The sequence below is a fragment of the Aspergillus flavus genome, chromosome 1 (genome assembly GCF_009017415.1).
Source record: "Aspergillus flavus chromosome 1, complete sequence".
Lineage (NCBI taxonomy): Eukaryota > Fungi > Ascomycota > Eurotiomycetes > Eurotiales > Aspergillaceae > Aspergillus > Aspergillus flavus.
The window spans coordinates 4720351-4745768 of NC_092406.1; the positions used below are offsets into that span (position 1 = coordinate 4720351).

The window sequence follows — 25418 nt, forward strand, 5'->3', positions numbered from 1 at the left end:
AAAAGAAAGAAAGAAAGAAAGAAAGAAAGAAAGAAAACAGGTACACTCGCATTATCAACCTGAATCGTACGTCAAAGACTGGGAGAGGGAAAGTGAAACTCTTTACGAAAACTACCATCCTCTAAATGCATCTCTCATAATCATAGTAAGAAGAGCTAGTGTTCAGACATATAAAAGGCAAGCCCTTGCTTGTCAAAAACCCAAGAGTTTTGGTACTTTGCACAGAAGAGCAGCGCCTATTAATACCATGAATATACGCCCAATTTCACTCCAATGTCCCAGTCTAACAAATACTTCCACATATCCAGCAGCGGCGGCAGCTTTAAGACTTTCGGAAACGTCCACATTGTCAACAAAGCCTGCTAAATCAGATGGAAATCTTCCCGTCTCGAAGTATTCATCAAGCAGCTGATCCTTTTCCGTCCACCGGGCCCTGAGCCAGGCATCGAATTCCTTCTGGTCATTTAAGGGTATGTCTGATACAGCAAACCGACGCCAGTACATATTGACGGATGTTGGGGGCCTTCCCTGAAGATATGTTGATCGGAGCGTGAAGTATTTATCGGGATAGCTTCCTTTTCTGCTGCAGGAGTTAGTGGTGGGCTCTTTTTCTTCTTTTTCTTCTTTCTTTTTCAAAAGACAATTTAACAGTCATAGGGACTTACGGAGGTCCTTCATAGGCTACGGTGCAATCGTACACCCAATCAACAGTGCCCCTCAATTGTTGTAGGCAAAAAAAAAGGCCGGTCGACCGCGGGAGAACCTCGTGCTTTAGAGGTGGAAACCCTTGCTTTTGCCCATACTCATCACTCCGCCTCTTAGTGTTAATTGATAAATTTGTCCCTTCAGGAAAGATTAACAGCCACATGGGGTCGTATTCAGACGATTCTGACTTGGAGCCTGAATGCCGGGTTTTCAACTTCTCCAAGCGATGCTGTAGTCGGGGTTTGTCTGATAGCCATTTACGAGCCATGAAAATAAAACCGTAGAATGTCATACCTTGACCGACAATCGGGATGTACTTGAGAGACTCTTTGAGGATGATGAAAATGCGGCCATGCATAATGTTCGTATACGCAACCCACCACAAGTAAATCCAATCGGTATAAACCTGGTGGTTAGCAATCAAAACCAAGCGCTCCGGAAATTCAGTTTTCAACCGGCCGTCTTCTGTCAGATGAATCTGGCCTTGCACACTCTTATCACCACTAACTCGAACAAATGTAGGACAGCCCCATTGTGTGAGAGCTGTGATGACCAGCCCGAAGGACTGCTTCGTGTATGCCATGTATGCATAATAGTAATCCTTGCTTATTAAATAGAGAGGAGCACCTAGCACCTGAGTCACTAGGATGACAACACAACAGCAGTTGAACCATGTTGCAAGCAAGAGGGATCGAAACACCTGCATCGGGATCCCATGTTTAAGCCGTGGTTCCATGTCATCGTCAGCCCGAGAAGTTTGATCCGTGCTCCCTATGCGTTGCCGGGTTGAGCTCTCTTTTTGCTGGTGAGGCTCAGAGCTAGGGTCACCCGTCATGTTGGATCGCTAGTGGCCAAAAGAGCACCGGATTCTGTTGGGTTGATAGATGAGACGCTCTGTTACGGTGTCAATTTATCCTTAGCCTGACATCAAGCAAGTAGAAATTAGTCGAGTGGTTGCATATAAGGAAAGGCAGTATCGTACTCGCGCGAAAGATTGGTTTAAAGATTCTCACAAGACGTTGGGCGATTAAGGGAGACTTTCCAGTTTGATGTCTACCAGTTCAGGCCATGCCTAGGGCCGCAAGGTAAAATAAGAATACCAGAGGATATCCTATATATAATGCATGTAGGATGAAGTGAGGGACAAATTTCAAAACAGAGAATGAATGGTACGTAGGAGCTGGAAAGAACTAGGTACGGGATAACGCCTGACCGCAACGATTGGGATCTTGTGAACCCGAGAGCCAAGACGTCCACCACTGCTAGATACAACCTGCCGATTTAATGACGTTTGCTCCCTCATACGTCAGGCTCTCAGGGCGGTCAGACTCTTCAGTTAGGAGTAGTAGATCATTCTGTGGACCACCTTATTCTTCACCCCATCAAAGAACCGGAGCGACCTTCGTTCATTCACAGACTCCTTTCCCCCCTTCTTCTTTTACAGAAACGGTAATACAAATTCAAGGGTTCGACAAGGGAACGATTCCATGCTTCAGATCAGTGTTGTCCCACAGAAGTTAAGCTCGGAAGATGAAAGAGCAAAAAATACAAGTGAGTTTATATTAGATCAATGAAAATAGCCGCCGTTTACAGCGCTAATATCTGCATGAAAGGTCTTATTCTGAGCTACTCACTCTTTCCTCAATATGCAAGCGACTATTCTTCGGACGCAATCATTTCGGTCCAGGATTAGCATACACAAGTACACACCATGGAGGCGACCCTTTTCATCTTCTCTTTGCCGCAGGGAAATCAGAAATATAGAGACGTTACCTCAACGTCTACTACCTAAATACGAAGGTGTGCGTCTCTACAAAACTACAGAATTGCTTCTTCCTCTCTAGATAACGAGAAACAATACGACAGTAGACTATGTCTTACTAATTTTTCTTTCCCAGAATCTTGGGAGGGCGATCTCCTCTCTCTTCAATGGCCAGCACCCCCTCGAAATGTCTTTGTTGTGAAAAAGGACTGCGTGCCAACAGTAACGGAATCACTAATTGAATTTGCGAAGTACGGGAGCCGTCTTGACACCTTAGAGAGCACAACTGACGGCTTTTTGTCTAGTCATGTAACATCTACGTATCCATCTATCGCCCTGATCCTAGAGCCGAAGACTGCCGAAGAAGTACATTCAAAATTTTCTTTTCCTATCTACTCAGCTCCATTGAGCAGGCTAGCCTCCGCGCTACATAGTAAGGCGGACCTTACGGTTACTCTTGGCGGGGATGGAACTATTTTGCATGCTTCTTCCTTATTCGCTACATGTTACAATGTACCCCCGGTGCTTTCATTCAGCATGGGTACACTGGGTTTTTTAAGCGAATGGAAGTTCGAGGAGTACAAACGCGCATTTCGTGAGGTATACATGTCCGGTGCGGGAGTAGGGGATCGAGCTCCTATGTTAGAGGCATCGAGGTGTACTGTGACGGATTATCAAGCAGATTCTGAGGCAGGCCCTACAGGATGGTCGTCGGTTCGTGGGAAATCAATGGGCTCGAGCCGTGGAGCTCGTATTTTGATGCGAAACCGCTTAAAGGTGGGGCTTTTCACCACTGACGGGAGACCTGTTCACCAAGACCGAAGTTCAACTTCTATACAGAGTACGCTGAGCAGCCAGGGAGTATATGTATTGAACGAAGTGCTCCTCCATCGTGGCAAGGAGCCGCATCTTGCGGTAGTGGATGTTTATGTCGGAGGACGATTCCTTACTGAGGCAGTGGCGGATGGGATCATCATCTCGACGCCCACGGGCAGTACCGCATACAGCTTGAGTAGTGGTGGCAGTATTGTGCATCCCTTGGTGCCTTCGGTTCTACTAACCCCGATCTGTGCCCGGAGTCTAAGTTTCCGGCCTTTGGTTCTACCATCCAGCACACCGATTACGCTGAAACTGAGTGAAAAGAATCGGGGCCGTGAATTAGAGATGAGTATTGACGGGGTTAACATGGGTCAGGGAATGGCAGTTGGCATGGAGGTCCGAGTATGGAATGAGGAGATGCGACATGGCAAAAATGAATGGCAAGGAGGAGTGCCGTGTGTGATGAGAAGAATTATGGGCGGTGAAGCGCATGACGGATGGGTTGGCGGTTTGAATGGGCTGCTCAAATTTAACTACCCCTTCGGTGAAGAACCATGATGAACCGACAGAGGATCATCTATATTCTATCTATTATATGGGTACTATTCTTAAGCGTTTATTTACCTAACCATCTACTGCCAGGGAACGACTTCTCCGGGCGGTCTCACTTGTGACCAGACCATCTCTATTTTACCTGGACTGTCTATATGACCTACGTACTATTGTCATGCGTATGGTTGAGAAATCTTTACTTGGCGGTTTTCTATTGATTATAGTTTAGAGAGAGAAACAAAAAAGGAGGTTGCTTGTATCAGGCGAGTGGACCACCCAAGCTCTTGGATCTACGGAACGACAATCCGTGGGTCGAAGTTCTATCTTTGAAGATCAGGAATACACAGTACACACAATGGTGTAATTGATTTAAGGGATAGCGACAGGGTACATCCAACGGTGGCGGGATATTCTAACAGACATACTACTTTAGTAGATGCTCTAGTGAGGACCCAGCTTAGGTTATCTTCTGTGTACGATTGTTCATCAAAGTGGTTCAATGCCTACTGGGGGCAAGCCCCGTGAGATTGCTGAGCATGCTCAGAACAGTCACATTTTAGTCTACATGGTAGTCGTCTTTTTTTCATCAGGGCACTGGGTTTCTCGTCCAGGCTCGTTATTTATGTGATCTACGGAGTACACCGTCAGTCCACCTATAGCGTATTTGGGTAGCAATAACGACTACCCTATCTTTTTGTCAAGGAAAAGTACCTTATTTCCCCCGCTGGTACAACCCTCACTTAATCTTAAGGTCAAGGTATTGAACGTGGTCGTTTCACCTTCGATACGCATCCTCTATCCGATGGATATTATCTTCCTTGTGTGTACCTGAAACACCTGAAGGACCTACAGGCCCTTTGGCTGTTTGTTAAGGGCGCTGAACGTGATGTGACTGCGATAGAAATAAAGTACTAGTGTAAGAAATATATTCTTTCAAATATGAGGAATCCCTACTCCGTATATCATGTTCAATATCCAATTAAAGCACGAATGCAAAGGAGAGTACTTGAAATATCGAAGTAGAACCGGTATGATAGCAATAACTTACTAGATCCTGGAGCGCTCTTTGCAACCGTCACCGCTCTCGAAGTCTGAGCGCTTTTCCTGTGACAACTTACAAGTGCCGCGCCCCTTGACTTGCGATGGGTTCCCGCTGTTAGTGAAACCTCATTTACAATTTCCCTTTCCTTTCTCTCCCCCCTCTCCCCGTTCTCCTTGGATTCCCGTCCCTCGCCTGCTACTTCGTTTTCCTCTCTTTTCCACGCTTTTATCTTCCTTCCTATGCATTGTTAATATTGCACGTTCTTATTCTCTTCACTGTTTTCCTGCAGGGCAGTTCATTTTCTCAGTGAACATAAGCCCCTTCTTATTGTCGCTTCTGCATTGTCGAGTCTTCTCACCGCGTTCTGAAGGGTTATAAAGTACCCCGAGACCTTTGCCCTCCGTCATACTCGCTGGTGCGAGGAGACCCTTTCTGTTCTCCATAGCCAAAGGATATTGTCAGGTAAGGCCCCTCTTATTCAAACTATCAATAAAAGAAGAAGAAGAAGAAGAAGAAGAAGAAGAAAAGAAATTATCTGGCAATGTTCCTCCCATCTCGACTGAGGTGTACCCCACTGTTTTGCTGGCGGATCGACCCCTATTGCTGTAGGATTCGCGGATGCTGCACACCAGACCTTTTAGGTTTGGAACTCATGGGACTTGAAGCGCCAGCCTTGTTTTAAGAAGTTGGACTCCATTCATTTCTGACAATATACAGTAATTAACTAAATAACCGAACCATAAACGGATACCCCTGTGCCCGCAAGAAGTTACCTACCTCTGGAGCCCGCGCGCTTCTCATCTCAACTTATGGAAAGTAAGCCGGTGTTGCTTTTCTTTATCACTACTGCCTAGCAGTCATTTGTGTATCTGTTACGGTGTATACTGATGGCTTTGTCCCTATTCTTACATCCAAAGGGGTACTGGGACCTTTGAAAGGTAACTGACGGCAACACAGTATGTACTCTCCCGACCAATTCATGAATCCTGGGCCGGCACCGCGCCCACCAGCCGAGCGTCCGAAGCTTAACCTGCCTGCCAACTCCTCGAATACGGTCGCCTCCTTCAGCCAAATGAGCCTAGACTCCCCTGGTACGCCAGGGTCTGCCAACTTGTCATTATTCCCGAATACTAGCACCCCGTCTCTCACACAAACAAAGACCAACCAGTCGGGACAGGGAGGGGTAGCCGTCATCAAGGAAGGGTATGTTCGTTGCAAGGAAGACAAATTTCTGGCTACCTGGAACCAGCGATATTTGATACTTCGAGAGTTTCGATTAGACTTCTTGAAGAATGAGACGGGTAGGGTAGTCTTGTCGATCCCGCTTCAAACGGTCACCGCTGTCTCCCGTTCGGAAGACACTCGGATGGCCTTCGAAGTTATTCGTCTGGCCAATCCGAAAGATGCCACCTCTAAGGCTGCCCTGATCACACGCGACGTGCCAACCAAGAGCATTACCTGTGAGGTCAAGAGTGATGACGAGATCTATGACTGGATTGACAAGATATACGAGCGCTGCCCGGGAATGGGAGGTGTAAGCAATCCCACCAATTTTAGTCACCGCGTTCACGTCGGTTTCGACCCTCGAACAGGCGCCTTTGTGGGATTACCGCCTGAGTGGGAGAAGCTGCTGACTGCGTCGGCTATTACCAAAGAAGACTATAAGAAGAACCCCCAAGCCGTTATCGAAGTTCTCGAGTTTTACTCCGATATAAAGATGCGCGAACAAAACCCACAGTATTATGCCGGATTAGCTTCTCCCCAGTCAAGCCAGCAACCAAAACCTTACAACAGCAATACGGTTGGCAGTTCTATTGCTCCTCCAAGACCGCCACCACCAGCCCCATCCCAACGCCTAGACAGCGGTCACTCCAATCGCTCCGCTGGTTCATCACCCTCGCCGGTGCACAGCAAATCAGACCCAGATCGTGCTTTGGAACAGCAGCAACAGCTGGAGAGAATGAAGGAGATGGCGGACCAGGAGCGTCGACGCATGGAGGAAGGGGCTCGCCGTACTCGTCAACGCGAAGAAGAGCAGAACAGGCTCGATCAAGAAGCGTACAACGCCTCACTTCCAAAAACTCGCGTCCCTCTGGCTAAACAGGAGCTTGGCGGCTATGGCGCTGATTCGTCAATGAACGAGCGCTACAAACCAAGCCGTCCCGCCCCGCAGGCTCCTAGCTCGGCTCGACAAGACTCTGCACGCCAGCTCACGGCTCAGCGCCCAGCGCCAGCCCCTCCGAGCTCCAATCAGGGCCAACGGCCAGGGGAGTACGGCTCAGCCAATGGCCCCGGAATTGCACGCACTCCAGGGTCAGACCAATCTTCTCCCAACTCGCGTTACCCTGCACATGATCCACGAGCACAGTCCTCTGCGGCGCGCTCTCAGAACAATGGTACCAAACAGCAGGCTCAGGGCCCACCACCCAGCAAACTTCCTGCTCCCGTGCAGCCAGTGAAGCCACTGAATATTGCAAACAAACAAGCAACTAATAAGAACGTTCCCGATGGTGTCCGTCAAGCGGAAGCTGCCCTGACTAAGAAAGCCGAGCCCCGGCAGAGGGAAGTTCGCATGTCAGCAATGTCGGAGAACGAAGTCATGGATCGACTTAGATCCGTCGTCTCTAAAGACAATCCCAACGAATCTTACAGTAAGCAACGCAAGATTGGACAAGGTGCATCTGGATCTGTGTATGTCGCCCGTGTTAAAGAACATGCTGTTTCTCCGGTTGCCCGCGAACTGTACCGCCAATATGGACCTCGAACTCAGGTTGCAATCAAACAAATGGATCTGCGTAGTCAGCCACGAAAGGAGCTTATTGTCAACGAGATCATTGTGATGAAAGACAGCCAGCATGCCAATATTGTTAACTTTCTTGACTCATTCCTTCAAGAGCAAAGCAATGAGCTTTGGGTTGTTATGGAATTCATGGAGGGTGGTGCTCTCACAGATGTCATTGACAACAACCCTGTAATCCAGGAAGATCAGATTGCTACTATTTGCTCAGAGGTACGTCGGTGCTGCTCAGCGCGATGAGATATTAAAATACACATGGATTATACTAATGACCTCCCTAGACTTGCAAAGGACTGGCACACCTACATAGCCAAAATATTATCCACCGTGATATCAAGAGTGATAATGTCCTTCTTGACCGCGCTGGTCATGTAAAGATTAGTAAGTAACCCACATCTATCGAACAACCCAATATCACGCTAACAAAGGATTGTAGCCGACTTTGGATTCTGTGCTAAACTTACTGAGTCAAAGAGCAAGCGTGCAACGATGGTTGGGACACCATACTGGATGGCCCCAGAAGTTGTCAAACAGAAGGAATATGGACCTAAGGTCGACTGCTGGTCACTAGGAATTATGGCTATCGAGATGATTGAGTCAGAGCCCCCCTACCTGAACGAGGAACCGCTTAAAGCTCTCTATCTTATTGCCACCAATGGCACCCCCCGTCTAAAGAAGCCCGAAAAGTTGAGCAAGGAACTCAAATCCTTCCTCAGCCAGTGTCTGTGTGTCGACGTCCGCAGTCGCGCCACTGCGGAAGAACTGCTAGCTCACGAATTCCTCAAGTCTGGCTGTAGTCTCCCTAGTCTTGCGGAGTTGCTCCGTTGGAAGAAGAACAACGGACAGTGATGTGCTGGATATTGCATCCTGTGGTGATAACGCAAAACTGAGACGGGCTTTACTCCCCTTCCATGTTATACCTTTTACGATTTACATTAGATCTTGTCTCACGCACATATGGGTCCCATTTACGTGCCCCCGGATGATATCTGTTCGCTTATGACTTGCATTACAATCATCTTTTTCTTGTGTGATATCCAAATTATAAGGCTATGTCTTTCGGACTTGGCATGGATAATACGGCGTTATGTTTGGTGTTTCAATCTTTGTTTGCCACAGCTTCTACTGCCGTGATTAATCTATTCTACATCTGTTGTGTTGTTCTGACCTAGCTACTTTCGCTTATGCACGCCTTCCGGCGAGATAGAACAAGCAACGTCCGATGATAATCATGGTCCTTCCAGGTTGAGTGCCCGGGGAGGACTACAATTATCTAAACCTCCACTCTGTATGTTCATCAGATGTCAGAATGGTTAAATTTGGTTCATAGAGATAGAGCAATGAGCCCGCTATATCGTTGAGTAATTGGCAATTGGCTGGGTGTCTTGGTCACCATTGAGAGTTTATTATTAATGAATGTATTGGATAGCATACGGGACAACATTTGGCGGACATATGAAAACCTGGCATCCAAAGTATAATTAATATCTACACACAAATATACCCGATAAAGCCCATTCGTTGTCTCCTTTTTTTTTTATCTATCCCTAACTCCGATCAACATAGGATGTAATTGGCATTAAAGCTATCATAGCTGGAACTTTGTCCTCTGCTTCTCCATTCCAGCCTTCCATTCCCATTCCTGGCCACTCGCCCTTTGAATACCCTTGTCGATTCTTCGTAACTTCAGGGTAAACCGAGGACTGTTCGACGATTTATTAGTATCTATCAAGAGGGAAATAATAATAACAGAATCACCCACCCTAATTCCTGAAGGCCTGCCCTTATTCCTTCGGCCCCTTTCATCTCCTTGCCGTCTGCGTCAATTACGCTTTTTTCTGTCTCTCGTTTCTCCCGGAAGATGTACCGATGCCTGCAGCGACAGTCAAATCCCAACATCCTCTAAGCCTAAACCAGAGTAACAAGAGCAACTTACCTGCGGACGAAGATATAGTCACGCTGGTTGTGTAACGTCACAACCTGGCGCCCCTCAATGTCAGGCTGCGGTGGGAATAATGAGCGGAAAATAGCACCCGTTACGATTCCAAGAGGCGTGCGAAAGTTATTCAAAATCAATTCAGGCCAATGCTCAGTGCCCACGCCATGCCCAGGGATCCTTTTGCCATCTACCCAGTTGCTAATAGTAAAATGGAACATGGGACCCTTGGGTAGGTGGATCACATCGAGGCCGGACGGTCGTTTGGAATCTTCCTGAAGGACTAAAACAGCAGTGTAATTGCGATTTGCTGCGAATGTTGCTATTTCTTTCAATGAAAATTTGTGGGAATAACGGTGCGCTGTACGACGGATATACTGGCTATTAGGAAAAAGGTCTGTGAGAGCTTTGGCTTCGTTATGAAGGGTTGAGTTCTGCTAATAAATTAACGTGGATGCTCAATATACACTATTACAACACTCACGCATGCTTAATGGAGAGTGTTGCACCTGGGTTGTAACAGCGAATATATGAACTTACCAGGGAAGTTGTGATGAGAATCTTGGGTGTCGGTGGTGTTTCAGACGGGAACAACGATGGGAACTTGGTTGCCAGGGCCTCCGGAGCCAGGCTAAGGTTTGTGCTCTTGGTCGACTGAGTCGGGCTTGTTGCACGCTCTGTTGCAGACGGGAGAGATGATCTCCTGGACCTCCGAGACCTCTCGGCGTTATTGTTGTCGTTGTCTCCTTCATCATCGTCGTCGTCATCGTCATCGTCGCTACTGGCTAGCATGCTGTCGACCTCATCTTGGTCATCAGAATCATCTTGGTCATCAGGATGCTCTAATGGCTTGTTCCATTCCTCCTGCTCTTCTTGCTTTTGTTTCTTGATGCGCTCAACATCGACACTCAATCCCAGACCGTCTTCGACATCGCTATTGGCATCATCCCAGACCCGCTTGCGATCGATAGTGAGCGGAACATTCCGCTTTAAGCGCTCCTGCTTGAGCTTTGGGTTCTTTGCTTCTTCCTTTTTAATCCTATACCGTTCTGCTCGTCGGGTGGAGTCTTTGAGCCGCTTCCGCTTGATATGGAGGAGTTGACGCCTGAGTTTATTGGCGGGTTTCACATCTAGATTAGCGCTTGGAGGAGGCTTCGCCTGCGACTTTCTGGAAACCATATTGGAACAGGGATAAACCGGGAATCCCAGAGGCGCTCTTTAGAAATGGACATGAGAAGCCATGGATGTAGTTTTGAGATAAAATTTGGCGGAGAAATGTTTCGCCGGCGGTAGAAGATCGACTCGAAGGAGATTAGGGAGATTAATTAAGGCTTTTTTGATGACTGATTTGAAAGGGGAAAGGATATAATCTCAGTCCAATCCTTTAGCTTGTTTATTACTATTGCTTCTCTCGCGACGAAATTCCAGTCGCTTTTGTTGTTTTTCTCCCTTCTTATATCATCTTATACTTTAATTCTGCTTCCATTCAACCGTGTGGTGTTCCACTGCGACCGGTGCGGCTCACGTGGATGACTCAATTGGCTTCTTCGTTCACTCGACTCTTTCCTCTTCCCCGCCGCCAATTCCAATTTCCTCGTTGGAACCCCGCCATAGGCACGCGATTCTTTTCCCTCTCCCCCGTCACCTTTCGAGCCGCCCAGGTTTCTAAAAAAAAGAACACCGCCATGGCGACCGTTAATACCAAGACCGGTCAGGTCGTCGACCGCACGGTCTTGGAGTCGATGCTCCGCCGCCGTCTTTTTTACACCCCCTCCTTCGAGATCTATGGAGGGGTATCTGGTCTATATGACTACGGCCCACCTGGTTGTGCTCTTATAAATAATATTGTCGATTTGTGGCGGAAGCATTTCGTGCTCGAGGAGGACATGCTGGAGGTTGACTGCACTATGCTGACCCCGCACGAGATTCTTAAAACTAGCGGACACGTCGAGAAATTTGCCGACTGGATGTGCAAGGACCCCAAAACCGGCGAGATCTTTCGTGCGGATCACCTAGTAGAAGAAGTTCTTGAGGCTCGCTTGAAAGGCGACAAGGAAGCGCGTGGCCAGAAGGTTGTCGTGGACGAAGAGAAGGAGGCCAAGAAGAAGAAAAAGGCTAAGGAGACCAAGGCTGTCCGATTAGACGATGCTGTTGTCAAGGAGTATGAGGAAACTTTAGCGCAAATTGACAACTACGACGGCCCGGAGCTGGAACAAATCATCACCAAGTACGATATCAGAAATCCGACGACCGATGGCAATCTTCTTCCTCCCGTTGCGTTCAACCTAATGTTCCAGACTTCAATCGGTCCTAGCAGCAATATGCCTGGCTACCTCCGTCCTGAAACCGCTCAGGGACAGTTCCTGAATTTCCAGAAGCTGTTGGACTTCAACCAGCAGTCAATGCCCTTCGCGTCGGCCTCCATTGGCAAGTCGTTCCGGAACGAGATCTCGCCCCGTGCCGGCCTGCTGCGAGTGCGCGAGTTCCTCATGGCCGAGATTGAACACTACGTAGACCCGGAGGGCGGCAAAAAGCATTCTCGCTTTGAAGAAATGAAAGATATAGAACTTTCCTTGCTTAGCCGTGATGTGCAGCTGTCTGGAAGCACACAAACCACGAAGATGACCATCGGCAAAGCTATTGAATCCGGTCTGGTTGACAACGAAACTCTTGGTTACTTCCTTGCCCGCATTCAGCTCTTCCTCCTCAAGTTGGGTGTGGACCCAGCGAAGCTCCGATTCCGTCAACACATGGCTAATGAAATGGCTCACTACGCTGCTGACTGCTGGGATGCTGAGCTGCAGACCAGCTATGGATGGATTGAATGTGTTGGTTGCGCCGACCGCAGTGCTTATGACTTAACTGTGCACAAGAACAAGACCGGAGCTCCTCTTGTTGTCCGTGAGCCTCGCGCCGAACCCCTCAAAATTGAAGAATGGCAGGTCGACTTAGACAAGAAGAAGTTCGGCCCTCGCTTCAAGAAGGACGGCAAGACTGTTGCAGCCGCTGTCGAGGCTCTCTCCCAGGAACTCCGGGAGAAGTTGGCTCTCGATCTGGAGCAGCAAGGCAAGATCGAGGTGGATGTGGAGGGCGTCAGCTCAGGCAAAGTTGAGCTCGATAAGGAATTGATCAAGATCGAGAAGCGGACAAGGGTAGAGAATGTCCGTGAATACACGCCCAACGTCATTGAGCCATCGTTTGGCATTGGCCGCATCCTGTACAGTACCCTCGAACACGTGTACTGGTCCCGAGAGGGAGACGAAGCGCGTGGTGTAAGTACTTGTCCTTCACAGTAGCACGTTAAATTGGCCCCCACTAACATCTGTGTTATAGGTCTTGTCCTTCCCTCCAGCAATTGCTCCTACCAAGGTTCTCATTGTCCCTCTCTCGAACCATGCCTCTTTCCGTCCTCTGTCACATCGTCTGATGATGAAGATGCGGCGCATGGGCATCTCCAACCGGGTTGACGATTCCTCGGCTAGCATTGGAAAGCGGTACGCACGCAATGACGAACTTGGCACGCCGTTTGGTATCACTGTTGATTTCCAGTCGGTGAAGGACAACACTTTCACCCTGCGTGATCGTGACTCAACTAAGCAAGTCCGTGCTAGCGAGGATGAGATTTTGCAGGCTCTCAAGTCCTTGGTGGAAGGCGATGAGACATGGGAAGACATTCGCAAGCGACTGCCTGAGTTCACTGGACAAGAAGTTGATTAGATTACATTACAACCGCATTAGAAAAGAGGTGAAGAGTGTTCGAGACCTTTGCAGATATCCGGCAGAAAGTATGATTATGATTTCTACTTAGGATTTCATCCTTTACTTCTCGATTCCATTCCAGAATAAAAAGTGATTCTTATCTAAATATTGTAAGGTTTAACCTTGGAGGAGTCCTTATCTGCCAAGACGTATGGGTTGAATTTAATTAACTCCGGGGCGGAACGTGAACAAACGCCGATGTCATCGGAAGCTTACTTGGCCTGTAACTTCCGACTCCTTCCCCTGTTACTGAATACACATTCAACTCTTCCCTTGTCTAGGACGAATAGTCCGTCCTGATAATGGCGCCCCTTGTCCCTTCGGCCAAGTTGGCCCTATCCTGTCCTCTCTTCGCTGCCGATTTCGATCCGCGCAATCATGGCTTTCTTATTGTCGCAGGCGGAGGCGGCGAAGGGCGTAGTGGCGTTGGGAACAAAATTGCAAGTGCCACCCTATCCCTTCTGACACAATAATTCGAGATTGCTCTGTCACCATATCTTAAATCCCAGGTCTTTTGATACTTGTCAGTGCTCTAATACTCGAGGCACAATAACAGGCACTCTTGGACACATCCAAACGCAACGAGATCTCCGAGGTAGTCGATATCGAACTCTCACGCGATGAAGACTCGGTCACCTCATTGGCAACAGCGCGTGCAAGCGATGACTATATTATCGCCTTCGCTGGTATTAACAGCTCCGTAGCTGAGCAAAAGCGTGGCAATAACCAACATCTAAGATCTTTCAAGATTGACTACCCCCCACGAAAAAGATCCTTTACCGATAACTCGACCGAAGAAATCGCAACTCGGGAAGCGCATAGAGAAACCAACAACCAAGTTCCCCAGAAGACCACCGCATTATCTCGTACATCCTTATTCCGTACCAAAGGAACAGAGAAGGCCGGCGGTCCGGACACATACCAAAGGGTATTGCGACTCTCGCCGTGGAAGGACGCCGAGTCTCCGCGTATAGCGGCGGTTGCGACTGGGCTGGCTCCTTCAGGAGAGATCGTCCTTTTTCATGTTACTCCTGCACCCAGTACATCGGATATCCTGGGAAGGATTCTATTGGGTAGTGATGAGGAAGCTGAGGATGTAGATATTACAGATTTGGACGATGACAAATTCCAGGTTGCCTATACCAATGGCACTGACGTGTTCACCTGTCAGGTCTCAGCCTCAACGAGGTCTAATGCATCACCTGATGTACATTGCATATATAGCACGCCTTTGTCTGAAGCAGCAACTGGACCCAGACCCAAATTTCGAGCCCTGCGCTTCCTATCCCCCACAATGTTGCTGCTGCTTCGGAATGTACCAGACCGTAAAGGCTGCGAGCTCGTGCTTCTCAATTTACCGCAAAGACTATCACCGGGATCAAAGTCATCTGCAACCATCATCCGGCGTAAGAAGCTCCGCAAAACAATCAAAATTGGACTTGGCCTGGACGTGTGCAATCTGGGTTCAAACCTCGAGAACCAGGAACAAACCATCATTGCCGTTTCGGGGAGTGATCAATCTATCGAGGTCCTGACGCTCGAGTACGATCCTAGAAGAGGAGGTTACGGAAAGCTACGAGCCTACACTACCCTCCACGACGTCCATCCATTCTCCATGACAAAGATATGCTTCTCTTCTTTCATTCCTCCACCGAAGCCCGTTAGGCCTGAGACGCCACCACAATATGTCAAGCTTGCCTCTGTCAGTATGGGCAATACCGTCGTCGTACACACGCTCCCTCTGGCTCCATCGCCGCCCTCCAGTCGCTCACCGCGCTACGTGCTAGTCATGCCGGGAGATTCGGATGCTTGGGCTAACTTCACCAGTGGGCTGACTGCTTTGTTATCTATCTTCATTGTCTGCTTCCTCCTCCAGGCTTTCACTGAGATTAGGGGTGTTATGCCTCCGTATCTGGGGGCTACCGAATGGCTCCCACCCGATATTCGTGCCGCCGTCGCCCGTCCATATCATCAACATGTGCCACATCCATTAGCAGTTCCATCAGTCACTATGTCAATGCACTCAACACTCTCGTCGCCAGTTCCCACCCTACATCACCGCTCCCTACGTGATCTCCTTCATGCCCGTGAAGCAGCAGATGCGATCGAATCAATCCTCGATACCGATCTTGCAGCGGACGACCCATCCACTTCCGCTGCCCCTCTATCACATACCTCCATTGTTGTCCGTCGCAACCGTGATACGGACGAGATCCTCATTGAGTCTACGAACAGGGCATATCATAACGCACCTGACGGGGTCCTCCGCCGCTGGGAGGACCTCACCGAGAGAGATCAGATTATGTGGAAACAACAGTTGACAGATGCAGGCCACTGGCGTCAAGACGAAGGCGAAGCAATTCTTCAGGGTGTTCTTTTCGATGATCATTCAACCTAAAACGTTACTTTTGGCCTTTATTTATTTTTGCTTTTTTTATTCAAGTACACAGCAGGTACTGTCAAGGCTGGGTATGTAGCCTGGAAGCTCTACAGAACCGACAAAAGGAGGGGGAAAGGAGAAGAAAAGAGAAATTGCCATTTGAGTCTCCAGGTAATGATTTTGATGTGACATTTCGTCTACGATTGCACGGTTCATCTGCGGCCAACTAGCCACCTATGTTAACAAATTAGAAAGAAAGGACACAAAAATATGTGCTGCGACTATTCCAATAGACGGGTCCCTTAAATCAGAGACTTCTAATCATCAAGAGCTCCACAGGGTATAATATTCCGGCTTTTCCAAGGCAGCGATCAGGACCATTTCGCCTAACGTCTTTTGACGAGGATCTTTGGGCCAATAGGTCGATTAGTGTTGTGCGTTACAGGATGTGAATATCCACAAACCCTGCCGCACGAAGCACACCGGGTTGCAGGTGGCTCAGATCGTGCAGGTATCCAGCATCTTCGGCGATAGAGTGTAAAACGGACGAGAAAATCCCGACATACGCGTCAGAATTAGGGTATGTCACAGTGCCGCCCTCAGGATCTGTGTCTGTGAATGGACCCCTCAGTGAAAGTTGTTCGAATGCTTGTTCATAGATGAATTCCCAGTTGTCGAATGCCCTGCGAATGCCGACAAGGCCACGTATATGGATGAGGTCAAATGTTTCACCCAGCTGAAAGGGGACGTTCGGGAGATCAAGATTCCCGAGACCATGGTCGAACATCCCAATGTCGGAAGCAATGCGTATGGCATTGGGATGTAGGTATAACTCCGAGTTGAATCGCCCAGTCAACGGTCCGATCTTGAAATGACGAATCTGTGGTGTTTCCTTGGCCAAGATGACGGAGGTTGGATTACCGACAAACGTAAAGAGACACATCTGATGGACGATGTTCAAATGGGTTTGCTCGGCTACGTTATTGCATAGAGTAGGTTTTATTACAGTATTGCCTGTTGTTCTCCGTTACGAATTCCGTGCGTCGAGGGACGTTGTATATCTCCTGCCGTGGTCAGCTCTAATCGAGCTAGGCTTAGAGAGTGCCCATATTGAAATATTTCCGTCAGAGCCCATCAGTCTCCATTTGCTCTTTAGATATATCCCACACCGACGGAGGCACACTTGGCCGTTCATTCTCGCCCTTCTTGACTTGTAGTAACGCTATGCTCGAGCGGGGTAGCTATTCCATTTGATGACATGACAGAGCTCGATTTTGGACACAGGGCGCAGGGAAGTAGATGGTGATGCGTGGGCGTTTGTAGTCGATACAGGATCAGGCAAGCATCACTAGCAGCCAAAAGACATGCCAATGCCCTGGCAGTATCAAGGCACAAGGTTCAAAGTTATGCCCGGTTTAAAGGAGATCAGATTAGAAGCGAATGACCGGTGTTGCGCGTAACAGCTGTGGCAGTTGGGTGTCGATTCTATTGAACAGTTTCACTGACACGTGCGAGATGAACAATACGCTGTCTGGCTCACGAGGCGAAAATCTACCAGGCCCCATAAGATTCGATACGCTATTTGAGCGTAACCTGACTGGAAAATATAGACGGAGGTTTAAACCCTGCAAGACAGGCAGCATATCCTACCACGACAAGGTAAGTGAATAAACGAAAAGGATAGAAGAATCTAGTTACTGACAGGACTAGGTCGGCGGTTGCAACCTCAGACCGGAGATTGGTTCTGACAGGTTGCCAATGCTGATCCGTACTATATTTGTGTGTAGAGGTAGGCAGCAAAGACCTGATCACGTAGAAAGATATGCGTGATATTGTTCGCAGTCCAATCAACGATTGCCTTGTTTCCCTTCATCGAGTTATAGATGGGTTGATAGACGATCTGGCTTTCAAGTACAGATGAGTCATACCCAAATTAATAGATACTATAACATTCAGACGCGCCGCACTAGGCCTACAGTGGTGAGAATGTCTAGACAGATAGATGGTTATAGCAGATATCATTTCAACCAGAAAATGTTGGCTCAGAGTTGGATCTCTTGGAGACCAAATCCAGTTTCCGTATGTGGTACATCAAACCGGGTGTTACAGAAACCAGTGACAATGAATACGTACAATACCTCTAAAACTGTACTGTATCCTCTTTCAATACATGGATTGGTGACGATAGAAACCAACTTTTTGAAAATAAAATTGTAATTAACCACCTAGGGACGATCTCCCGCAACGAGAACAATTTTTTGTGCAATTTTTACCTATCAAACAAAAAAACGACATCCCATGGACACTTTTCCTTTTCAATTGTACACCTACGTTCTCTGATGGTGTACTGATTCCGTCCTCTTAACAGGTTCATTATCCCTTTCATACCTGGTTCTCACATCGGACCCTAGAGAGGCAACACCCAACACATTTTAATGAAGAGAAGCAGGAGCCATATCTATCCATATCTTATTACAGTTCCAACAAGACAAACCATCTTCGATGGCAACCCACATATCTCTAGTAAAAACCCCGCACCGATTTCTCTTCATCGCATCAATCGGAAATCCCCGTCCTTACCGCCAGACTCGTCACAGCGCCGGACATATCCTCCTTGATGCCTTGATACCTCTTTTACCCAACAGGTTTCCCTTGATATCCACCAAGCACCAGCCATCTACCGGGCCGCTGTTCTATCGAACATGGTATAGCCCATCGTATATGAACGAGTCGGGTCCGAAGCTTGTCCGACAACTAAAAAACTGGATATCTACGACACAGACCGAGGTATTGGAAAAGGTGATCATGCAGGGAAATGTGGCGCTCTCTGAGACAACTGAGGTCGCAGATCCTGAGAACCACGAATGGCAGCATCGTGGCACCGACCCTCAGTCGCTGAAAATTTTAGCTCCCACCCTGGTCATCCTCCACGATGAGCTGGAGGCGCCCTTGGGGAAAGTTAGAGTGAAACGGGGCGGACCTGAAACGGCCAGTTTGCGCGGCCATCGGGGGTTGACCAGCATTATGGAGAGTCTACGGGGGAAAGGCTTGCACCCACCGCGTACAAGGCCTGGCGAAACCCGCTCGCATGAAGGTCTTTCTGTATTGCGAATAGGTGTCGGGATTGGTCGTCCATCCACCCGGAATCGGGGCGATGTTGCAGACTATGTTCTCACGGAAATGAATGCCATTGAGTTGGCAGCAGTACGTGCCGCAGCTGGACCTGTGTTGGACATTCTAGCAGATGAAATATATCGTGATGGCAGCGCGCTGTGATATTCGTGAATAACTGTGGCGAGCTATACAGCTATCGCTGAAGCTAAAATATTGTACAGATAAATAGAATCATATAGACAGATACCCAAGACCAGCACGTTAAGACACAAATTGCACCAGCGAAGTCTGAAAATCCAGTGAAGAGGTTTGTTTGCTTGTCTATATGCCACACCATTCCATACTTCGGAGCCATTACCATCAGGACTTGGGCGTACCTGCTTTTAGCTACTATACTCACTCTCCCTCTCTTATCCTACTAGACAAGTAGAGTTTTTATTATATGTAATGACTCCCCGGGCCTAGAGACCCTTGCACAAGCAAGATAGTAGATAAACCTCGACAGCAACAATTCTGCAGAGCAAATAACAAACAGGCCAGCAATGATACAGATAATTCCTAAGATCAAACCGTTCCCGCTATACTCAGATCACGAATCTCCTGCAATACTTCTTCTACCCTGTTATCCAAATCGCCCCGAGCATACTGATCTCTCGTTTCCGCGTCAAGGTATTGTTGCACTTGTGCCATGCGAGAGTATGCCTCTGCGCAGAAACGCAGTTGAATCTTGACCAAAGCCTCAAAGCTAGGATCCAGATATGGTACACGCAGGTCAATGAGTTGCGGGAGTTCGGTGAAAAGTTGTTCATTCAACTGTTCGTATGCTTGCTTAGCAATTTCGGTTTCGCGCTCCGCTCTGGGAAGTTTGGTGGCGTCCTTGTCTGGCTTCTCGACTAACTTCTTCACCTTGGCTCGCATAGAGTCGTAGTCGAGTAACTTGTGATTGCGTTTCTTGATGCACTCATTGATGTCGGGAAAGTAAGCGCAAAAGCGCGAAATCGGTTCGAGAACGGTAGTTCTAATAAGCCAGTTAGCGATAGCCATGGAATCTCCAATTCCAGAATGTCACACACCTGTATGGCCCATCCAAGGCTTTTATCGTCTCGGCATCAAGATCTTCCACTGCTTGTTTATAGCTTCTGCTCACACCATCGCGCGTTCCAGCATCACCGTAGAAAGCATCAATTGTCTCCGCAATACGCATCTGAGAGGCAGTCATTGCTGCCACAACCAAGGGCTTAGCATTTCGCTCCCAGTTGAACGAGTAAAAAAGACCCACCTCGTAATGAATCGAGATAGCCTTTAGCCTCTTTTTGTAGACGGTTGGCAGCGGCCTCCATGGTCCGGTATCGCCTATGGATCCCATCAGTGACTGGCTTAGCTTATGCCAAATCCCTCGATGCCATTACCGTTCTTCGATTTCATAGTCACGATCGTTTGTCCTCTCCACATGACCTGTACAGGTTATAATGTATCAGCGACTGACTACCGCTCACAGCAACAGTCACTTGGTCGTCTCGAGCCGCGGGGCTATATAATGATGTACATACCCGTCTTCATCATGACTTGGGTGGTAGCACGGTTGACATTTTTCTTGAACCCTAAGACTCACAACTGCATATCAGCCCTTAATCTGGCATATGTAGAGATAAGGGGCCAAGGAGCTTTGCGCACCTGCCCAGGACATGATGACGGCTAAGCAGGCAGAACCGACGGAGTACTACTGTAGGCAATGAAACAAGTGATGGCGGTTGAGGATATTTGATAGGATATGTGCAGGTAATGTAGGCGACAAGAGAATGCCTGGATTGTCTGGCAGAATATCAGTTGACGATAGTTGAATGTTCGAAAAGACAATGGGTGACCGTCACAGGGCTGGATCAGGTCCCAATGCGGGACTTTGGGGGAGATTCTCTCGAATGTGGCTATGTGTGGCTGTGTATGTTGTATCTACTACGTATGCACGTACTGTACATTCATACAGGGAGACGTTTTCTCCAGCCCTATGGAAGAACAGTATTGTATAGATAATTACACATGGTAATATACAATACGGTCATGAATCCCTATCCGCTGTCTCGTCTTACGTCATGTATTGAACTTGGCTCCCAATACATAATAATGATGGTGATGTCAATTCGATCTCCTCTTCTAGTCCAAGTCGATGGAGCACTCGCTTTAGGTTCGATATCAGGACTGACATCTGCTTAGTGCTTGATCTAACACAGTACTTCAACCAGTGGCAACTTTGAAGGCAGTGTACTATAAGCCCTCCAAGTTACTACTTAATGATCACGATCTTGCACAACGTCAGAGAAATTTCTCTTTTTCTTAAAATGGACTGTTGCTCAATACGACACTCAGTAGAACGATTTGCGCTTTGGATCTAGGATTTACTTGTGATACATTGAGTATAAGTATAACATTCCCCTTCAACTTTGTGCACTCATGGATAAGAAGATGGATATCGATTAGTTCGATTTTAAGAAAGAGTCCAACATATAGCAACCAGATAGAACCGCAAGGGATGAGGATGACAGAATATAAATCTAGTTGAGAATCCTACACTACGCTCAGCTTATACGACTACCGCGTCCGAAGAGCACTCACTTCCTATGCCACCATGTAACTGTGACTTTGACCAAGCCCTAAATGAGTGGCCAAGCCTTGGTCAGATGGATCTGCAAGCTGAGATGCTCTTCCGAACCAAACAAGTAACATGAGTCTAGCCTCGCATCGCTGACTCCGTGAAATAGTACTACTGGTATTTGGTTCCCACATGCAACCATTCCTGACCACGCCCTTCATATGTGGATCCTGGAATCCCTGAGAATCATGCTGCCTGCTACCACCACACGAGCATAACCCATCTCGATATACATACATGTATTAGGGCATGATGCCAAGGAATTCCAATGCAAGGGAAAAGCAAAAAGGACTAGGCGCCAAGAAAGACCAATTCGAATTTCACACAACTAGAAAATCATGTGTGGTACTTTCTTATTGAGTAACTTGCCGCACTTTTGAGGTCTGCACGAAGCGCCAAGCAACCTTGGCCTAGGACCATCGTCAATTTCAAATGGCTAGACGCTGATAACCTTGCACAAACTAGGTCAGGGTACTAGGCAGAAACTACAACCGCGGTTTGTGAAAGGGAGATGTGAGGGTTTTTGCTCTTAGGAATGTATTCAAGTTGGGTACCCCACATTGAAAATCAGTGACTTCGTGGTGCTGTAATTCTGTAGGGGTATAGGCAGGGGGGTATAACCATAAATGCAAACTGTGCAGCTGGCTATAGAAGTTGTATGTTTAGGACGTTTGAATCTACCGGCTTCTAACTCGACCAAGGAGCGGGGTAATTAAATCAATGTACGGGACAGAATAACATCAAGATATATGGTACATAGCCACTCACCACAGAGAGAGAGAGAGAGAAGAAAATAAAAATAAAATTAAAAATGTACCCAAAGTGATATGTAATTGTCTGACATGCAGATGAAGCTAGCTCAGGGAAGACATTATTTCACTGCCAAGAACATGTACATGTACAGTAGTACATCGTGACTGTCTATCAATGGAAGCGGATTCTCTCCTCACCCAAGAAGAAAAATAAAAGGAAGGAAAGGGGAGGTTGCCGTACGCGAGGAAGAACTACGGGGTAAGTGGTGATTTACTCAAAGAGCATAGCCGAGAGTTAGATCGAAAAATGTTCCAGACTTTTCGATCCTAGCCACGGAAAAGCAACTGAATTTGTGTGGCAAGTACTAGACTAGATGTCGCTATGCCCCTGTCTTTGCAGTCCTAAGGGAAGAAGATACAACATCACACGATGGCAGGGACGGCACAAGAATTAGTTCCACAAGCAAACAAGTCTGCTCCATTGAAAGCTCCTATCACTCCCTTGAACTCTCCTGGTTTCATAACAGTATCCATTATACCATATGTAACCAGAGGGAAGGAGGGGAGGAGGGAAGAGGCGAAAGGGGGAAGGAGAGAAGCTGGCCTTGTTCATGACCAGCAAAGATACATCAGGTTGTAAGATTTCTGATAACAATAGCATTGAAACGAACAGTGTCAAAGGGTATCCAAATAATAAGCGCCCAAACCCCGAGTACATAATGAATGACAGTCCCACGGATATGCAGATCGCTATAACTGACAAGTATGAAATGCGCATTGATAAACAATCTGATGAATGAATCTCAGCATCAGCGTAACCCAGCCGGAAAACCGAACGTGCCCTCCATTGTGACCTAATCGAATGAGCTAGTAGGTCAGTAACATCAATGTATCAGCCAGCCAAGAGCCCAGAAATAAAAAAGAGGAAAGAATGCCGTTAACTCTGCATGCCAGATAGATAGAATGATGGAGATGCAATATATATGACTAGTAAATGCAAAGACAAAGACGAAGAAGAGAATGGAAAAAAAAAAAAGAAAAGAAAAGAAAAGAAAAGAAAAGAAAAGAAAAGAAAAGAAAAGAGAAGGAGCTCAAGGTCATGACTCTTCGTTGCATTAGCGTGAAAACATAAAAACAAACTAAGCCCTTCAGCTAGCAGGCAGGTAAGACAAAGGTAAGACATGCGCCGGTATAGAAAGCAAAAGGACCTCCTTTTTAAGCAACAGGTGAAGAAGGTCTAAACCCCCAATAGAACGGGATAAACAAATGAGCCACCCGGTTTTATCACAAAACTAGGCATACAGAGGCAGGCTACCACGAGAGAGAGACAGAGTCCGGACTAATGATCAAAATCCGCCCAGGCTCTGCCCCCTAGGGATACACTATCTGCGAAAATCAAAGCCTCGAGGGCAAGACACGCCGATTAGATCAGAATCCCTCCTCGCCAGCCTTGCACAATTTGATCTCGCGAACCCATTCGGATTTGAGGACCTGCGAGGCGTTGATACGACGAGAAGGGTTTGGATCAAGGATGGAATAAATCACGTTCCGACAACGAGCCTGCGAACTATCTGTAAGTTTAGACGCACCAAATAGACTGTTATCAGCGCTTACCCGATGCAGAGTCTCAATGGGAGCGTAACCATCTTCATGCTTCCGACCCTCCAAGTATCGCTGATAGAATTCATCCTCGTCTTTGCGGGCTACTCTCCATAAATGACGCCCTGTCCTCATTGCCATATAAATTACACCAGTAGCCCACAGATCGACTGCCCTCGGATCAAATTCCCTTTCGATATATTCTTCGGGAGCTATATAAGGAGCGGAGCCGCAAAGTCCTGCTGTCATGTGTGCTTCCTTTTCCCAGGCCATGCGGAAACACTCCCCGTTCCCGAAATCCGTAATTTTGAGCGCACCATGAGTGGTCAACAACAGATTCTCCGGCTTAAGATCACGATGAGCTACGCCCATTTCGTGCATGTACTCTACACCACGCATGAGCTGCTTGAAGAAGCAATCGGCCTCGGCAACTTCCAGTTTTCCTGCGGCCAGCACAAGGGTGTAGAGATCACCACCAGCACAATATTCCATTACTTCGCAATAATCACCCTTAGCATCCTGCAAGAGGTCAAGGGTATGGATGACATTCGGATGGCGAAGGGACGAGGATATACAGAACTCGGAGGTCAGACGTTTTTGATATTTCTTGGTCGTTTCTTGAGGACGACGGCGAAATTCCTTGACAGCGTATAGTTGTTCAACCCTGGAATCTTTGGGATCGACTTTGTGTGAGATTCGAACGATGCCGAATGCGCCCCGCCCGACGATCTCCTGGCATTTACCATATTTATCGACTAATGAAGCCGTGGCGTTGGGACCACCCTTTTTATCGGCCGCTAATTTATCACGTTCATTCTTGAACTGGTCAATCCATGTTGACATGAGGGATAGTTGCTGATCATCGACATGATCGTCTTTCTTCCTGCCGCCACCAAGCATATCCCGGAGAAGGTCTGTCAATTTCTCCTGTCGCCGTGTACTCTTAAGGTGATGGCAGTGGGCGTGGTCTGGCAATGCTTCGAACCGCTTGTGTGCTGCTGCAGATGAGTCTTTTTGGTCCTTTCCACTGCTAGACTTTGGCTTTCTCTCATTGTCTTCCTTGGTAGAAGTCTGTCGCGATGGAGCTCTAGAAGAGGGTCTAGAAGTGGGCTTAGATTGCCTCCCGCTGCCATTGCTAGATGGCTTCACGCTGTCTGTGCTGCTGTCTGAAAAGTCACGATGGGCATCCGGCTCCTTCGAAGTTGTCTTCCCTGTGTTGGAAAACATACGAGAGATGCGATTCGCCATAGTCGGCCTGGCAGTTTTCGCAGGCGGAGGGGGCGTGGGGAGAATATCCCCGTTCGCTGCGGACAAATTCATGCCCGCAAGAGCGCGTGTTACCGAGGGCTCTCCATCTCGAGGATCGTACGATATCTGTGACGCTGCGGCGGAGGAGACTGCGGAAGGTACAGGTGAAGCAGATTGTGGAGTCATGTGCGGTAACTAATTGTAATGTACACGGAGGACGAGAGTGACAAAGGTTGCCCCCGTGACAAGGTAGGAGAATAAACGCCTACAGCACGAAGCTGGAGAGGCCCCAGAAGATTGTTATTT

At 47.8% G+C, this 25418-nt stretch overlaps 11 protein-coding genes across 11 annotated transcripts; 5 read left to right on the forward strand and 6 right to left on the reverse strand.

Annotated features, from left to right (window-relative positions):
- Position 1: 1 nt before the first annotated feature.
- On the reverse strand, positions 2-2795 carry F9C07_2140609 (lysophosphatidic acid acyltransferase). Its single transcript, XM_041287998.2, has 6 exons — positions 2773-2795; positions 2604-2718; positions 2319-2507; positions 1688-2256; positions 666-1599; positions 2-580 (listed from the first exon to the last, which is right to left on the reverse strand). The coding sequence occupies exons 5-6, from the start codon at positions 1538-1540 to the stop codon at positions 193-195; spliced, it is 1263 nt and encodes a 420-aa protein (XP_041140326.1). The 5' UTR covers positions 1541-1599; positions 1688-2256; positions 2319-2507; positions 2604-2718; positions 2773-2795; the 3' UTR covers positions 2-192.
- On the forward strand, positions 2352-3844 carry F9C07_2057928 (putative sugar kinase; the record flags this gene model as incomplete). Its single annotated transcript, XM_071508604.1, has 3 exons — positions 2352-2505; positions 2604-2718; positions 2773-3844. The coding sequence occupies 3 exons, from the start codon at positions 2352-2354 to the stop codon at positions 3842-3844; spliced, it is 1341 nt and encodes a 446-aa protein (XP_071365972.1).
- Positions 3845-5838: 1994 nt separating this feature from the next.
- Positions 5839-8526, forward strand: F9C07_2060152 (p21-activated serine/threonine protein kinase; the record flags this gene model as incomplete). Its single annotated transcript, XM_041288009.1, has 3 exons — positions 5839-7890; positions 7959-8058; positions 8114-8526. The coding sequence occupies 3 exons, from the start codon at positions 5839-5841 to the stop codon at positions 8524-8526; spliced, it is 2565 nt and encodes an 854-aa protein (XP_041140324.1).
- Positions 8527-9531: 1005 nt separating this feature from the next.
- On the reverse strand, positions 9532-10975 carry F9C07_2140617 (ribosome biogenesis protein). Its single transcript, XM_071509174.1, has 2 exons — positions 10154-10975; positions 9532-10047 (listed from the first exon to the last, which is right to left on the reverse strand). Exons 1-2 carry the CDS (start codon positions 10790-10792, stop codon positions 9610-9612), a joined length of 1077 nt encoding a protein of 358 aa, XP_071365973.1. The 5' UTR covers positions 10793-10975; the 3' UTR covers positions 9532-9609.
- Positions 10976-11142: 167 nt separating this feature from the next.
- Positions 11143-13330, forward strand: F9C07_10829 (glycyl-tRNA synthetase 1; the record flags this gene model as incomplete). Its single annotated transcript, XM_041288008.1, has 2 exons — positions 11143-12885; positions 12947-13330. The coding sequence occupies 2 exons, from the start codon at positions 11143-11145 to the stop codon at positions 13328-13330; spliced, it is 2127 nt and encodes a 708-aa protein (XP_041140322.1).
- Positions 13331-13502: 172 nt separating this feature from the next.
- Positions 13503-15981, forward strand: F9C07_1128056 (uncharacterized protein). Its single transcript, XM_071507590.1, has 2 exons — positions 13503-13812; positions 13929-15981. Exons 1-2 carry the CDS (start codon positions 13675-13677, stop codon positions 15768-15770), a joined length of 1980 nt encoding a protein of 659 aa, XP_071365974.1. The 5' UTR covers positions 13503-13674; the 3' UTR covers positions 15771-15981.
- Positions 15982-16059: 78 nt separating this feature from the next.
- F9C07_10831 (uncharacterized protein) lies at positions 16060-16695 on the reverse strand (the record flags this gene model as incomplete). The annotated part of the gene is made up of 2 exons (XM_041283917.2): positions 16060-16159; positions 16217-16695. 2 exons carry the CDS (start codon positions 16693-16695, stop codon positions 16060-16062), a joined length of 579 nt encoding a protein of 192 aa, XP_041140320.2.
- Positions 16696-17882: 1187 nt separating this feature from the next.
- Positions 17883-19229, forward strand: F9C07_1129686 (uncharacterized protein). Its single transcript, XM_041283920.2, has 2 exons — positions 17883-18120; positions 18194-19229. The coding sequence occupies exon 2, from the start codon at positions 18255-18257 to the stop codon at positions 19026-19028; it is 774 nt and encodes a 257-aa protein (XP_041140319.1). The 5' UTR covers positions 17883-18120; positions 18194-18254; the 3' UTR covers positions 19029-19229.
- Positions 19230-19430: 201 nt separating this feature from the next.
- On the reverse strand, positions 19431-20553 carry F9C07_10833 (BAR domain-containing protein; the record flags this gene model as incomplete). The annotated part of the gene is made up of 6 exons (XM_071507502.1): positions 19431-19884; positions 19940-20087; positions 20146-20219; positions 20276-20321; positions 20417-20467; positions 20541-20553. The coding sequence occupies 6 exons, from the start codon at positions 20551-20553 to the stop codon at positions 19431-19433; spliced, it is 786 nt and encodes a 261-aa protein (XP_071365975.1).
- A 2569-nt stretch (positions 20554-23122) lies between these two features.
- On the reverse strand, positions 23123-23570 carry F9C07_1127857 (uncharacterized protein). The gene has a single exon (XM_071507589.1). It carries the CDS (start codon positions 23446-23448, stop codon positions 23203-23205), a length of 246 nt encoding a protein of 81 aa, XP_071365976.1. The 5' UTR covers positions 23449-23570; the 3' UTR covers positions 23123-23202.
- A 123-nt stretch (positions 23571-23693) lies between these two features.
- Positions 23694-25298, reverse strand: F9C07_2228490 (putative serine/threonine protein kinase; the record flags this gene model as incomplete). The annotated part of the gene is made up of 1 exon (XM_041283916.1): positions 23694-25298. The coding sequence occupies one exon, from the start codon at positions 25296-25298 to the stop codon at positions 23694-23696; it is 1605 nt and encodes a 534-aa protein (XP_041140317.1).
- Between the last annotated feature and the right edge of the window lie 120 nt (positions 25299-25418).